General features: G+C 40.9%; 1 protein-coding gene across 1 annotated transcript; it reads right to left on the reverse strand.

The window, feature by feature from the left end:
- Positions 1-7681: 7681 nt before the first annotated feature.
- On the reverse strand, positions 7682-8621 carry LOC118720006 (caveolae-associated protein 3-like). The gene has a single exon (XM_036439927.2). The coding sequence runs from the start codon at positions 8562-8564 to the stop codon at positions 7803-7805; it is 762 nt and encodes a 253-aa protein (XP_036295820.1). The 5' UTR covers positions 8565-8621; the 3' UTR covers positions 7682-7802.
- Positions 8622-16696: the final 8075 nt, after the last annotated feature.

Genomic DNA, 16696 nt, shown 5'->3' on the forward strand with positions numbered 1-16696 from the left:
CTGGACACCAGGACTTAGACCACACAAGGAATGAAAACTGACCTGAAGGTATCTGGTTGCACATCTGCATTCCAAGGAGCACACCAGCTCAGCCTCCAAACCCACTGACAAGTTTCCTGCCAGTGACTGCTTATAAAGATGAAACTACAGCTGCTGGGGGCTGCCGTCAAAACCCAATATCCCCTTGGCTCCATGCTGTGCAGCCCTTCCCTTTGGATATTCCGTCCCCTACCCCCTTTCCTTAAATAGATTCAATTTTACTTCAATCACAGCCCGAGTTAGCTATTTAGCCTACCTGCGTGCACCATCCACGATGTTCACCTTTCAAGATTTACTAGGTGACTGCAAACTGCTCTTTAACTATCTGTCTTAGTTTCCCTGTTCCACTTGTCCTAGAATTTTCCTAGCTTCTCACTATTCTGTAACAGTGCCTACTGTGTTCCCAATCCTATACAAGAGAAATCTTCAGCGGGAAACAAAAATGTAAAGCATGGTCCCCTCCTTTTGATGACAACATGCTTTAAGTACAGGAGCAAGACTATAGTATTCTTATTTTCCTAATCAGAGGTTGGGATTTGCGGTCTGAGAAGAACATGTGCTCCTATGGAGACATTTGAACAACATTGAAATCTGTACCGTAATTTTTAAAAAATCAGGTTTTGATTATAATAGGAAATGCAGACACATGAAGAAAGAGCATATACTACAGTCATGAGCTGCACAAAACTTCACTCTCAAGGATGGACTGCGTATCCAATCATGGTCCCATGAGATTATAATAATGGAGTTGAAAAATTCCTATCATCTAGTTATATCGTAGTGCAACACATTACACAAATACCATTGTGTTACAATTACGTACAGTAACATGTTGTACAGCTTTGTAGCCTAGGAGCTGTAAGAGAATGGAATGTGTCACCCCAAAATATCTGTTTGAAATAAGAATTATTTTAGGCTTGTTAATTTTAAGAAACAGCAGACTTGGGAGAAGCTCTAAAAATTAAGTAGAAGTTACCCTTTGTAAGAGATGTTTGCATTTGTAAAAAAATAGCTATCCATTTGTAAAGCCGTCTTCCTCCTTGCCTTTAGAAGAGCTTGATGACCTAATCTCCAGAAACTCTTATCAATGCAGAAGACAAGGGATTTAAATCTGCATAACTATCTTATCCTTGTTTACTATAACTTCCCATAACTGACTACTTGACCCCCCCAACAACTTCTTTTTAGCTGGAAATAGTTTTTAAGGTGATAGTATTTAAGGTCATTTCTGAGAGTTACTCAGTTTTCTTGGGTTTCTCTCATGTATACTGGAGGTTTACATGTTATTAAATATTTGTTCTCTTAATCTGTCCTTTAGTACTACCCTGTTTCCCCGAAAATAAGACAGTGTCTTATATTAATTTTTGCTCCCAAAGATGCGCTAGATCTTATTTTCAGGGGATGTCTTATTTTTCCATGAAGAAGAATACGGTACACATTTATTGTTAAATGAAAATAAAGGAAATTTATTACCTGTATACAGTACGGTAGTATGGTAGTTGTCAACACAAACCAGACAAACTGTGAATCCTACAGTATCAAGAATTTACTCATTTATTTAATGACAATTATGTCATCATCTTCTGGAACATCATCATAACAATCCAATTCCTGAATTTCCTGGTGAATTTCTTGTGACTCCATTTCTTTCAGAATCAGTGGACCAAATCTCTCATGTTTAGCTTAGGCGGGGGGGGATCTTTATTTTCAGGGGGTGCCTTATATTTCACTCAGAAGGAAACCTGTAAGAAGGTCTTATTTTCGGAGGATGTCTTATTTTCGGGGAAACACGGTAAGAGTCAAGAACAGAGGGATAGAGGGAAAATTATTTTCCTCCCTTAGTGTCCATGCGTGTAGTAGGCTATATACCATCTAGATTTGTGTAAATGCGCTCTATGATGTTCACAACAACATTGCCTAAAGATGCACTTCTCAGAATGTATCAGTATTAAGAGGCACATATACAATAGTTCATTAGTGTCTAAGGAGTGGGACAGACAGAGTGCTACACCAGGTATAACTGAACAGAAAAAGAGTTTGTCTGCCAAACACTGAACTCTGAGAGCTGAAGCAGAGGAATTAGTCACGTTATGGCAGGGCACCACCCAAGCAGTACGGGGAAGCTATCACTTAAAAGCCCAAACTCTCCAATGGCTTTAATGGCAAAAATCATAAGCAAGGGATTCAGGGTCCTGGGCTGTGTTGATTGGGCACTTATTTACTTTGCAAGCTTCTGCAACTTTCTTTATCAGATTTATTGAATTCTTGGCAATATACTCTCAGGGTTTTTGTGACTGTGGCCATGTGACTGTGGCCATTCCCGCTTACAGAATTCTGCAAGACATTTTGGGACTGTGAGTCAATGATGTTATCTTTTTCTTTTTTGGGGGGGGGTTCTTTTTTTTTTTTCTTTTTTTTTCTTTTTATATATTTTATTGATTTTGTACAGAGAGGAAGGGAGAGAGATAGAGAGTTAGAAACATCGATGAGAGAGAGTCATCGATCAGCTGCCTCTTGCACACCCCCTACTGAGGATCTGCCCGCAACCAAGGTACATGCCCTTGACCGGAATCGAACCCGGGACCTTTCAGTCCCCAAGCCGACGCTCTATCCATTGAGCCAAACCGGTCCCGGCTCTTTTTCTTTTTTTAAAAAAAAGGATTCCTTAGTGATATTATCTTAAAGCCAGGAAAAAAGCTAGACATTTTGTGCTTAATAGGCTACATTCTTCTATTTTCTCAAGCAAAGTATGCTTTATATACTTCCCTGAAACTTGCTTTCAGGGAGGTTTTCAGGCCCAAGGACATAACTATATTTCACTTCAACTATGACTCTACAAAAAGCTAATGTAATAATTTTAACTAAAAGCTAAATTTTAACTTACCTATTATTTTTTTAAAATATATTTTTATTGATTTTAGAGAGAAAGGGAGAGGGAGAGAGAGAGAAACATCACTGATGAAAAGAATAATTGATTGGCTGCCTCCTGCATGCCCCCTACTGAGGATGGAGCCTGCAACCCAGGCATATGCCATTGACTGGAATAAAACCAAGGACTCTTCAGTCTGCAGGCCAATGCTCCATCTGATGAGGAAAATAAGACTTTTTTTTTTTTTTTTTCTGGGGTGGGGGGAAGGCTAACAGCCTGACTCTGTACCTAGTTAATCAGTATCCCTAATGCACATTCTTGCTAGCTGATAATTAACTCACTGCCCCTTCCTTAATTATCTGGTCTTTCAAGACTTGTTTACCTAAATACTCATGGTTTATGAAAGCCATAAACCATGACCAATACACAACTCCTGGTGTGGGTTATCAGCAATGGTGCCAGGCCAGGCCTTTAGGTGTGGTCTCATGTCCACCATCCCAATACACAGGGCTTTTTGCAAAGTCTGCAAAAAGTCTGGAAGTCTGATCCATATTTTGGGGGAAAAGAAACCAAAGAGTATAAAGAGAAAGCTTCCTCCATATTGGCTTACTTAGGATTTGGAATCAGGCTCCCTGAGTCACAATACTAGTACATCTGAAAATGTTTTTTTCTGTATCTCTGAGTACTCCAGTGTGTATTTTATGGTTGCCTGGTAAATTCTGTAACATAAAAATGGTTTCCTGACCAAGAAACATGCAGTCGAAGTTGCCCCCTTGAGGCAGCACTTCGTGAGAGCAGGTGGGTGGGCCCACTCAACCAAGCCCTGATGCCAGGTAGGCACACCTCCAGTGATTTGCTAGGTCCCAGTTCTCACCAGACCCCAACAACTGGGCACCCTGGTATAGCTCCAGTGGACTCCAAAGAGGACGGGAAAGCCCTTTCTGGAACCAGATATTTGAATGGTGAGTTTCCCCCCGGGCGTCAGTTAGAGTTCAGGCCTGCCTTTAGGGTCAGAAGAAGTAGCCGATAACTACTTAGGCAAATTATTTGCCTCTGGTTAGGGATTTTCCATGGGTGGAAGTCAATACTTGGACTGACTGTTGTGTGAATGTGTGAGAGCCTGTTTGAAGCGAAAGCTACCTTGTGTTGTCCTGTGCCTGTTAACTGGGAGGGATTACATGGTTTAACTGCAAACATGGAAAGTAGTTCTTCTAAACCTGCTGCCTTCGAATGTATGGTAAAGAAAATTAAGAAGGGCTCAAACTGCTGCCTGCAATGCACATGTCTCTCTGTGAAATCAGGGGCTCCCAACTTATGGCTGAGGATGGGAAACAGAAATCCCAGGCCTGGAAAATCCATTCTTCCAAAATAATCCATTGGGAAGAATGCTGAGATTCAGTGTGGGGGAGCAATGCCTCAAACCAAGGACAGAAGACATATCTCTTGGTGTGAACTTTTAGTGTTGCGCATGCCGGAATGAGAGTGTGTGTTGATGTTTTATGTCTTTTTGTTGTTTAATTTGTTTAAAGATGGGGCAAGTCCTGCTTTGGGGGAAGCCTAGTTATGTGTGGTGAGGTTGAACACGTGACAAAGATTGCAGGACATCCCAGCAGCTGCCAGAAATCCTTATTCTTGAGGACTTATCTTGATCTTTCTGTCAGGGTATTAGCCCACCAGAAACTCTTAGCTAGTGAGATTTCTGTCTTTAATGCCTGTAATGTAATTTTGGCTTTCTAACTTTTAGGGACTTTAATTGCTCTTCCCTGATTTATGATTTTGCCATGCTTGGTTAAAAGTTTCAAGATTCTAAGACTATTTTCAAGAGTAGTAAAAAAGTCATAAAGATCTTAGGGAAGTTTAAAAAAAGAGCCACTAGTTTACAGCCTGCCTGTAACAGGCCCTTATCTTCCCTGTCAAGAACAGAGTAAATGGTAAATGCAAAAAGGGAGGGGAGAGGGGGAAAGAAAAGAACAACAAAAGAGGCAATTTTACTCTGAGCAAAAAGCTCAAGGTTTCCAAATGGCAGAATGGGAGGTGGTACTTGCCAAACTTGGTAGGGCAGAGAAATTTGCAAAGCCCCACCCAGCATCACATCCATTAAACATCTGGTTAATACCACCGGGGACCACGTGGTCAGTGCCTGTTTGTGCATCACAAACCTGGGCAGGCCAGCTGAGGTGGAACTAAGGCTGACCTTGGGGACCTGGCAGCAAAGAATGGGTGGGTGGTAAGCGTGTCCTCCCAACATTTTATCTGTGACATTCAAAGTATATAGTATCTGTGATGTTACTAAGATGTAAAAATTTAATGGCCAAAATATTTAATTCTGTGACCAAGACCAAATCTTTAATGTTAAAACTGGTTTAAGTTTTTTTTTTTTTTTTTAAATATATTTTATTGATTTTGTACAGAGAGGAAGGGAGAGAGATAGAGAGTTAGAAACATCGATGAGAGAGAGTCATCGATCAGCTGCCTCTTGCAAACCCCCCACCGGGGATATGCCCACAACCAAGGTACATGCCCCCGACCGGAATCGAACCCGGGACCCTTCAGTCCCCAAGCCGACGCTCTATCCACTGAGCCAAACCGGTCCCGGCATTAAGTTTTGATAATCTTAAAATTGGGTATATTTGGCAACTTTTCTGAATGTAATATTTCAAGAATTTAACTAAGAGACAGCTTTGTGACACCCCAAGAGCCCTGAGGTAGCACAAATATTTATTCTCTCTCCCTAAAAGAAGTATTTTTGAAATAAATTAAACCAATACAATATACTTGAAATTACATAAAGAAGTAAGCTATGCAGGCTGGGTTGGACAACAAGATTAATGCTTCCTCATGATAATGAGGATGGGCCACATTCCAAGGTTGGCTCCTATTGGAGAGTGGGAATTTTTACCCATTCCAGATATTGTGGACTATGCCCCGGATGGAGTCGTCAGTGCTGACACCAGGCCAGGCCTTGAGATACGGTCTCATGGCCCCTTCCCAGCACATAGGCCTTCTTTCATAGATCACTGTCAATTTTCTTGAGAACAGGATGCAGTAAGCTTTATAGGATAGATCATTGTCAACTTTCCTGAGAATGGGATATAGTTACCTACTGCACCAGGTGCTAGGATCCTGTAAATAACATGCTGATGCTACTTAGGAAAAACTGCTTTAAAAAAAATTGTTTTAAATTGTTTGCTCTGTAACCCCTCACACCCATGAGTGACACATTCAGGAGGCGGCCTCAATGAGCACCAAAGCCCCACTGAAACAAAGCGTGTCTCCAGCACAGCAGTTCTTCCTTTATAGACACAGAAGGTCCTCATAGACAATTGGCCTGGAGCCAATTCCTCCCAGTGTACCAACAGCAATCAAGGCTTAATTACACCAAGACTTTTCACTCAGCCCACAAAAGGATATAGCAAAAGCGACCACCTCGGGTGATTGGGGAAGCTGAGCTACTGACCCCTATAGGTCACCAACCACACAAAGCCACTCCATCAACACAGGGAGGCAGCCAAAATGAGGAGACACAGAAGCATGCCACGAATGGGAGAGATTGAGGAAAGTAAACTACTGGATGACAGAGTTCAGAATCACATTTATAAAATTACTCAAGAATCTTCTAAAAACCTTTGAGAAACTTGATGAGACCTCCAAGAAGGTTGGTGAAACCTTCAAAGACCTTAATGAGAATACCAAAAATATGGAAATGGACCAGCCAGAAATTAAGCATACACAATCTGAAATAAAGAATATACAGAAACTCAACTATAGATCAATGTGCCCCAAGAATCAAACCAAAGATCTGGAATATAAGGAAGCAAAAATCACCCAATCAGAGAAGCAAAAAGAAAGAATCCAAAAGTGTGAGGATAGCATAAGGAGCCTCCAGGACAGCTTGAAGCATACCAACATCCGGATTTTTGGGGTGACAGAAGAAGAGAGTGAACAGGATATTAAAGGCATATTGGAAGAAATAATGACAGAAAACTTTCCCTACCTGGTGAAACAAATAGACCTACAAGTTCAGGAAGCACACAGAACCCCAAACAAGAGAAATCCAAAGAGGACCACACCAAGACACATCATAATTAAAATGCCAAGGGCAAAGGACAAAGAGAAAATTTTACAAGCAGCAAGAGAAAAACAGCTAGTTACCTACAAAGGATTACCCATAAGACTGTCAGCTGATTTCTCAACAGAAACTATGCAGGCCAGATGAGAATGGCAAGAAATATTCAAAATAATGAACAACAAGAACCTACAATCAAGATTACTCTACCCAGCAAAGCTATCATTCAGAATTGAAGGTCAGATAAAGAGCTTCACAGAGAAGAAAAAGTTAAAGGAGTTTATCAACACCAAACCAGGATTACATGAAATGTTGAAGGATATTCTTTAAGAAGAGGAAGAAGAAGAAAAATGTAAAGGTAAAAAAATTATGAACAACAAAAAGACATCAAATACATACCTACCAACAAGTGAATCTAAAAATCAAGTGAATAAAAAATCTGAAGAACAAAATGGACTGGTGAATACAATAGAATCAGGGACATAGAAAGGGATTGGACTAACAATTCTCAGGGGTAAGGGGGTCTGAGGGATGTGGGAAGAAATTGGACAAAAATTTTTTTTTTTTTTTTTTTTTTTTGTAACATTTCTTTTATTGATGCGAGTACAAGCAGGTGTAAGTGGCTGCTCCCAGGACCTAGGGTGCTGGGCTGGAGGATCCCGGGAGGAAGGACCAAAGCTGGCTAAGGACGCAGGATTCACTCCTTATTTGGGCGTGAATGCTGCCTGCCTTCTGCGGGAGGAAGATTTATTCTGGGACTAGGCTTAGGCACAGGGGAGGCAAGCGCGCCAGCCATCAAGCCGCACTCTCTATTTGGAGCACAGCCAGCTAGGCAGCCCCAGGCCTCCCGGGATCTTGCTCGGTGTCCTGTGAAGGAGGTTCTGGCTCCAGCTTGGACTCCAGGGCGGGCAGGGCTTCTTCGGGTTGTTGGCCATTCGTGCTCCGGCTGCCGCCGGGCCCGAGGCGGGGAGGCTTGGCCGGCGTGGGCGCCGCAGGGGCTTTCCTGCCCGAAAGGGCCCTTCGAAGGCTCTGTACCTTCTCCAGACCCGTGCGCCGCAGCTGCAGCGCCCAGGACTCCACGGGCTCCTCGTCCGAGCTCTCCCCAGCCTCAGCCTCCAGCTGCTCCGCGGTGGGCTCAGGCTGCTCCAACGGGCCTAGGGGCTCCGGCGCCTTCTGGAAGGCTCTGGGTGGGATCTCGGCCTCCTCCTTGAAGAGCAGGACGTGGAGCTTCCCGCGCGCCACCAGCAGCCCATGGTTGGCCTCCAGCCGCTGCACCTGGGCGGCGCGGTGCACGGCGCGCTCCTGGGCGGCATCGGCGTGCGAGCCCACGCGCTCCGCCTTGGCCAGCAGCTGCGCCAGCGTGTGGCTCGTGGCGTCGTGGCTGCGGCTGAGCGCGCCCAGGCCGCTCTGGATGCGGCTCACCGAGCCGGCCAGGCCGCCCTGCCTCTGCGCCAGGCCCCCCTGCCGCTCCCGCAGCGCCTCCAGCATGGCCGCCAGCTTCTCCAGCAGCGTCACCACGGTCACCGCGTGCACCGGGCCCTCCGCCGGCGCGCGGGGCGCCGAGCCCGGCTCCAGCGCGCTCTCCCCCATGGTCCCCGGCCTGCTCTCCCGCGCCCGCCTACCGCCGACTGAGCTCTGCGCTGGGGCCTGGACAAAAATCTTATACCTATGGATGAAGACAGTGGTGGGGGTAAGGGCATGGGGTGGGGCTGGGAATCAGGTGGAGGGGAGCTATTGGAGGGTGGGGGAAGAGGAACACCTGTAATAATCCGAACAATAAAGACTTATTATATTAAAATAAATTGTTTGCTCTGCAAAAACAGGATGGAGTGAATGTGTTTAAAAACTGTCCTTCACAAAGGATCCGGGCTGCTCTCTGGATTTGTTGGTGGAGAGAGAGCAGATGCCGGCTGACTATTAAAGGCTCCCTAAATTTTAATTTGGTCTGGACTCCAGTGGTCATTTACTCATATTCTCTCCACAACAGCTCCCAGGGGCGTATGACTCCCAGCCAGATTAGCGTGTCCTCTCCTTGAACAGAAAGGGCAATCATGTTAACATCATAAAATCCAGTCACTCAAGAGGAGACTGACTGTGCTCTTTGTTGGAGGAAGAGCCCAGTTGCCCCTCTCCCTGTAAAAATTTAAAAAAAAAGTCTAAAAGAGAACAAGGGCAGATAGAAGAATGAGATCCTTTGACCTGCCTTCTCCTCCCTATGCAACTCAGGGATGATCTGATCTGAAAAAGATGGCGATTTACACTCTCAGCCTCCCCCTACAGAGGAGAGCTATCTTGATAAGGCTCCAACCACCTTGAGGTCACTATGCCACCAGAAACAGCTTTTCTAGGCTGTGAAAGGAGTTGAAGTACTAAAAATAAAATAAAATAAAATAAAATAAAATAAAATAAAATAAAATAAAATAAAATAAAATAAAAGAGAGAGAGTTAAAATGTCTGCTGGAAGATCCAGGTGACTTAACTGACTAGCTAGACTAAAAAAATGGGGAATGATTTGAAAGTCGGCTATGGCTATCTGAGAAGGAGAGCACGTGGCTGGCCCTAGTGTGCTTCCAGCAGATGTAAGATTTCCAAACCCGGGGGCCACAGTGGGACTCAGAACCTAAATAAAGCCTCCAATATTCAGCAAGGCAAAGAAGAAGGGCCTTCCGAATTTACCAAGACTACAAGATCAAATGAGAAAGTACTCTGGGCCAGACCCTGAGGACCTGTTGGGCCAAGAAATATTAAAAATTGCATTTTGTCACCAATGATTGGCCTAACATATCAAGAAAACTGCAAAGTTAGAGAACTAGGACAGAAGTGCAGAAGAGCTGTTAAAAGAGGCTGAGAAGATCTATGTAGATAAAAGAAGAAAGGCAAAAACAAAAAACTAACATAATGTTCACAACTGTAGAACAAATGGCCTAGGGAAGGGCTGGCCCAGAGGGCCAGAAACAGAAGCCACAACAGTAACCTTAGCATGTTATCTCTGAGGAAGATCGTACCAGTTTAAATCCAAGCTAATAGAAGCTGAGAACAGGATGCTGTGCCTGCTCCCTCCTCCCCTTGTCTTTTCTCCAGCCTCACATGCATATACATAATTTTACAAAGTCTTTGGTAACTTAAAGACTTTGTATCATTGTTGGATTAAATGATAAACATCTAGAATATAAAAAACCTGCAACATTACCTGTTAGACAAGTTTTAATTCACCTGCTCTTAGCTTTTATTGCCGAAGGTTTCTTGTACTTTGTTGAAGGTATATTTTCTTGAAAGTAAGAGTGCATTTAAAGTGTGCTTGTAAATGTTAATCTAAGAAATGTTGGCTGTTTACTTTTTGGTTATCATTGAAAAATTAAGATTTCTAAGAGTGAAAAATTCTAATACATTTTAAAGAAGAAAAAAGAAAGAAAAAGTCTGTACAAATTTGCTAACGGTATGACAGAAAGAAATAATATTAGAGTAGAAATACTTAATGGAAGGACTAAGGCATGGTTATGCATTTTGAAGGACATTTTTAATGTTCTTCAAATGGTTATTTCTGTAAGTTGTAAGAATGTTTTTGAAAGTTTTAAGAATGTCTGTGGAAATTATAGGAAGTTTGTAGAAAGAAATGCTAAAAGAAAACTGATTAAATGGTACAGGCCAGTAAGCCAGGACAAGCAGAACAGGAAAACAGATATTAAAACAGCAGTTTGCAACCACCTAGAAAACTCTATCTTCCCTAAACCAAGGACACTTAAGAGTCAATGATTTGTATTTTGCCTTTCTGAACAAAGGGTAAATGGCTTATGTCAAAGTACTCAGGGAGACATGGGAGAAATCCAATTAGTGTCATTTGCTATCCACACCCAAGGACAAATGAAGTTAGAAAATAAGCCTTATTTTGGTTAGTACTTTCCTACTAAAAACAATTATGTTATATTAATCAGGTATTTAATAAAAAAAGACCATCTTTTAATCATAGGAACTGAAATTTGCTAGCTTATATTTCTGTCTAGTACAATTTAATGTTTAATCTTTTGGTAAAATCAAGTTTGACAATCCTTCAAGGGTTTGAATTTTAAAAAGCTTTCTCTTGATCTAGAATTGGCTTTAGATCATCCCCCTTCCTCTAAGAAAGCCAACAGGTTATATAACAGCTAATAAAGAGAATCAGTAAGACCTAAACTCATAGATGGTACTCCAAACCAGATCTCTGGACTGCCATTATAATCCCTTGGGTAATGAAGATTAAAAAAAAAAAATGACTCGATCTGCTGAACACCCTACTCCCTAGCTTTGTGTCTTCTATTGAATTCCCAAGGATGAAAATCAGGTTGAGGATCAAGTGCTGGAGTGGGTGGGGGATGATGAGGAAAATAAGACATTTATTAGGGGAGGCTAGCAGCCTGACTCTATCTAGTTAAGTACTATCCCTAATGCACATTCTTTTTAAAAAATAAATCTTTATTATTTAGATTACTAGAGTTGTTCTTGGTGTGATCCTTTTTGGGTTCCTTTTGTTGGGGCCAGATCTCAGGGCAGAGCACAAGTAATGGCTTCCCATCAGCCCTGCTCTATGAAGCCCCTGGGTCTTAGTTTCCTTTGGTAATTACTGTATGCCCCTTTGAGAGAAAGCCACCCTTGAGTTTTGCCTGCTGCCAGACACTCCAGTTTTTGCCTATATGAGTCTGGGTTTGCAGAGTCTGGCTTGTAACTCGAGTTCAGAGCAGTGGGGAGCTTTTGTATACCTCCTGATTGAGAAATTCAGCCCCTTGCTCAGTTGCCAAACTGGCTAGGCTCAGGCTGTTTAGATTACAATGGCTTTTTAGTATAGTTTGATACTAGGTAGTGTGATACTTCCAACTTTGCTCTTCTTAAGACTTCTGAGGCTTTTCTGGTCTTTTTTGGTTCCATATAAATTTTTAGAATATTTGTTTTACATCTGTGAAATATGCCTTTGGTATTTAAATAGGAATTGTGTTGTTCTGGGTAGTATGGACATTTTAATGATGTTAATTATTCCAATCCATGAACATGTTACATGCTTCCACTTATTTGTATTTCCTTCGATTTCTTTCTTCAGTATCTTGTAATTTTTTGAATATAGATATTTTACTTCCTTGATTGAATTTATTCTTTGGTACCTTATTTTTTGGTTGCAATAGTAAAAATTATTTGTTTCTGACAGTTCTTTATTGGTGTATAAGTATACCACTGATTTCTGAATATTAATTTTGTATTCTGCTACTTTTCCAAATTCATTTATTATATCTAGTAGTTTTTTGGTGGAATTTTCAGGGTTTTCTATGTAACTGTCATGTCACCTGTGAAGAGTGACAGTTTCACTTCTTGAGTGATCGCTCTGACTAGAACTTCCTAGTACTATGTTGAATAAGAGTAGTGAAAGAGGTCATCCCTATCTTGTTCCTGATCTTAAAAGCACTGCTCTCAAGAAGACATACAAATGGCCAACGTTTATATGAAAAGATACTCTACTTCACTAGCTATTAGGGAAATGCAAATCAAAACAACTGTGAGATACTGTCTCACAGCTGTTAAAATGGCTATTATCAACAAAATAAGTAATAACAGTGAGGTTGTGGAGAAAAGGCAACTCTCACTGACTGCTGGTAGCAATGTAGACTGAAACAGCCACTATGGAAAACAGTCTGGCAATTCCTCAAAAATTTAAGAATAGTGTTACTTGCTGACCTAGAAATCCCTCTCCTGTAATAATATGAACAATAAAGATTTATTATAAAAAACACATAATCATATCAATCTATACAGAAAAAGCAACTGACAACTGACAAAACCCAGCACCAATTTTGATAAAAGCTCTCAGTAAGATGGGAATAGAGGGATCAGACTTCAATGCAATAAAAGCTATATATGAAAAACCTACAGTCATCACTTTTTATATCCATCTATATCTATCTATCTATCTATCTATCTATCTATCTATCTATCTATCTATATTATTGATTTTTTAGAGAGAGGAAGGGAGAGAGATAGTTAGAAATATCGATGAGAGAGAGTCATCGATCAGCTGCCTCCTATAGACCCCCCATTGGGGACATGCCCACAACCAAGGTACATGCCCTTGACCGGAATCGAACCTGGGACCCTTCAGTCCACAGGCTGACGCTCTATCCACTGAGCCAAACTGGTTTTGGCAAACATCATACTTAATGGGCAAAAACTAAATTCTTTCCCCTTAAGATCAGGAACAAGACAGGGATGTTTGCTTTCACCACTCTTCAACATTGTGCCAGAAGTCCTAGCCACAGTGATCAGACAAGAAAAAGAAATAGCAGGCATCCAGGTTGGAAAGGAGGAAGTAAAACTGTCATTATTTGCAGATGACATAATAATGTACATAGAAATCCCTAAAAAATCCATAAAAAAACTACTAGATTTAAAAACAATGAGCTTGGCAACATATTGCCAAAATTATTATACATAAATTGTTGGCGTTTTTTATACACCAATTATTATCCATAAATTGTTGGCATTTTTTATACACCAATAATGAACTCTCAGAAAGAGAAACCAAGAAAACAATCCCACTTACCATTGCAACACAAAAATAAGGTACCTAGGAATAAACTTAACCAAGGAGGTAAAGAGCTATTCTTAGAAAACTATAGGCCACTGCAAAGAGAAATAGAGGATGATATGAACAAGTGGAAGAATATACCGTGTTCATGGATTAGAAGAATTAACTTACTAAAATGTCCATACTACCCAAAGCAATCTATAAATTCAATGCAATCTCTATTAAAATAAAATGGCATATTTTACAGATTTAGAATAAATATTCCAAAAACTTATACAGAACCTAAAAAGACCCCAAATAGCCTCAGCTATCTTGAGAAAAAAGAACAAAGTTGGTGGGATCACAATACCAGATATCAAACTATATTACAAAGCTATTGTAATCAAAAGAGCTTGGTATTGGCACAAGAACAGGCATATCAATCAATGGAATAGAACAGAAGGCGCAGAAATCAGCCCATGCCTTTATAGTCAATTAATATTTGACCAAGGGGCAAGAACATAAAATATAATCTCTTGCCGGGACCAGTTTGGCTCAATGGATAGAGCATCGGCTTGGGGACTGAAGGGTCCTGGGTTCGATTCCGGTCAAGGGCATGTACCTTGGTTGCGGGCATATCCCCAGTAGGGGGTGTGCAAGAGGCAGCTGATCGATGACTCTCTCTCATCGATGTTTCTAACTCTCTCTCTCTCTCTCTTCCTCTCTGTATAAAATCAATAAAATATATTTAAAAAAAATTGTAAATTAAAAAAAAAATAAAATAAAATATAATCTCTTCAATAAATAGTGTTGGAAAAATTGCAGAGAAACATGCAAAAGAAATGGAAATACATCACCAACTTACATCATACAGAAGAATAAACTCGAAATGGATAAAAGACTTAAATGTAAGTTGGAAACTATAATTATCATGGAGGAAACCATAGGCAGTAAAATCTCAGACATCTCTTGTACCAATATTTTTGCCAACATATCTCTGAGGGAAAAAATAAATGGGACCATGTTAAACAAAAAAGCTTCTGCAGAGCAAAATAAACCATCAACAAAATGAAAATGGAACCCATCATACCGGAGATCATATTTGCAAATGATTAATCAGAAAAAGGGTTAATTTCCAAAAAATATAAAGAACTTTTTCTTTCTTTCCATTTTTTTATTGATTATGGTATCACATAATTGTCCTCATCCTCCCAATCCCATCCCAAACCCCTCCCTACATATGCCATCACCCCTCCCCCGCTTTGATGTATTAGAGTACACTTGGCTCAGTGTCAACCTGCCACCTTTTGTTCATTTTTGTGGGCCAGTGAATGGTGAGCTTAACGTGAGGCATCTGATTACCTCCAATGGCCTCACCTGGAAACAATCTTGGCCTGCATTCTGTACCTTGGGTGTGGGAAAATCCGTCCCCAAATAGGAGTCTATCGTTGAGGCTTTTGCTGGAGCAGTTGGGAGGATCAGGTTTGGTAAGGACAGGTGTGGTTGGTCTGAACTATTGGTAAGGTTTTAAGGCCTTTCACACACTGACCATCGTAGCATTGGGTTGCTGGTCTATATTGTCAGTTGGGGTTCTCACAGCAAGGAGGTCCAATCACATTTGCTTCTAGGTTACTTTTACCAGACCCTTTATGTCTGAATGGGATAGCCTTTTGACTTTCCAAGCTCTCCCTCTATCTCCAATTTTCCCCAAATCTCATCCCATTTCTGGGATTTTTCAGTTGCCCCAGATCAGCAATTAATTGCCCAGCATCATTAATCTCTTGTCCCATGACCGAGACCAACATGGTTATTAGCATCCTATACTTGATATTGGGGTTGGACTGCAGTATCTTCGATTTTTCCCTGCAGTGAACGTGGTCAAATGAGGCCTTCAAAGACAGGGACATACTGGTAATCCATACCAGCCTAGAAATTTTCACTTGGTGGAGATTAAAAAAAAATAAATCTTTACTTGAGGATATTTTTCCATTAATTTTTTTAGAGAGAGGGAAAGACAGAGAGAAATATAAATGTGGGAGAAGCACATCAATTGATTATCTCCTGCATGAATCCCAACCAGGGCCCAGGCGGGGAGGGGGGGGGAAGGACCCTACAACTGAGGTATGTGCCCTTGACAAGTATCGAACCTGGGGCCCTTGGGTCTGTAGACTGATACTTTAGCCACTTAGTCAAACCGGCTAGGGCAGTAGGTGGAGATTTTGATGCCACTAGTCTATTTGGAAGCTTGGCCTGTTTCAGAAACATCATCCATTTTGAAAGAGATCTGGGTTCAAGAAATATTTTGCTTTTTAAAAAAACTATACAAGAAAAACAATACAACCCGAGTTTCAGGGAGATAAGAGGGAATAGTAACAACCATGGCAAAAGAGAAAATAAAGGCTTCATCTAAAAGGGACAGGCTGCTACTCAGCTCTAGCTGACTATTCACATATGATGTCTCTTACTTTTAAGTTCATGCAACTAATTTAAAATGTGTCAAAAAGACATGTCTGAGGATTGGCTATAGGTTAGCTTGCAATATTGATCTAACCCAACCTCCAACCTTGGGTATAATGGGTAAAATCACACTCACTTAGTGCCCTGATATTTCCTAGAGGTCACTCAGTTGACAGAACAGGAATTACAACTCCGATTTATGGTTAATTATAATGGGAGAATTCTGGTTTTCCTTAGAGAATTTCATACATTTAGGTAAGTCAAGTATCCCATTAAGTGTTAAATATTACTTAATGGCAGATTTAAAGGCATGTGGCTTTCCCTTCAATAGTATAAAACATTATAGAAAGTATTTTCCATACAACACATGCCACTCCACATCCAAGAAGTTATCAATATAAAGTATAAATTTTTTGCTCCATCCATATGGTATAGTTTTAAAAAAATAACTTTGAAACAAAACATTATGAAACTTCTCTGTAGGTTAGGGTATCATCTCTGCTTTAATATTTTGAATTTAAAGTCTTTTTGACATATTCAGTATAATTATCAAAGATACTGGGGAACATTAAATAGTTTTGTTTTTTTAGTTACATTTTGCTGTTTTGTTGAACTTTCAAGATTCTCATAAGTTTTAAATAATCTAGTATTATTACTTTTTAATGAGCTTGAGTAGGATATAGTAGTGTGCGAAGTGGCAGGTGGCCAGAGAGGAGCCCAAGCCCAGGCTGGGATTCATCCC

This window comes from Pipistrellus kuhlii, unplaced genomic scaffold, assembly GCF_014108245.1.
Source record: "Pipistrellus kuhlii isolate mPipKuh1 unplaced genomic scaffold, mPipKuh1.p scaffold_m20_p_16, whole genome shotgun sequence".
Lineage (NCBI taxonomy): Eukaryota > Metazoa > Chordata > Mammalia > Chiroptera > Vespertilionidae > Pipistrellus > Pipistrellus kuhlii.

What these genes read in the sequence shown, in the direction of transcription:
- LOC118720006 (XM_036439927.2), bottom strand. Translation starts at nt 8,564, where the DNA reads ATGGGGGAGAGCGCGCTGGAGCCGGGCTCGGCGCCCCGCGCGCCGGCG.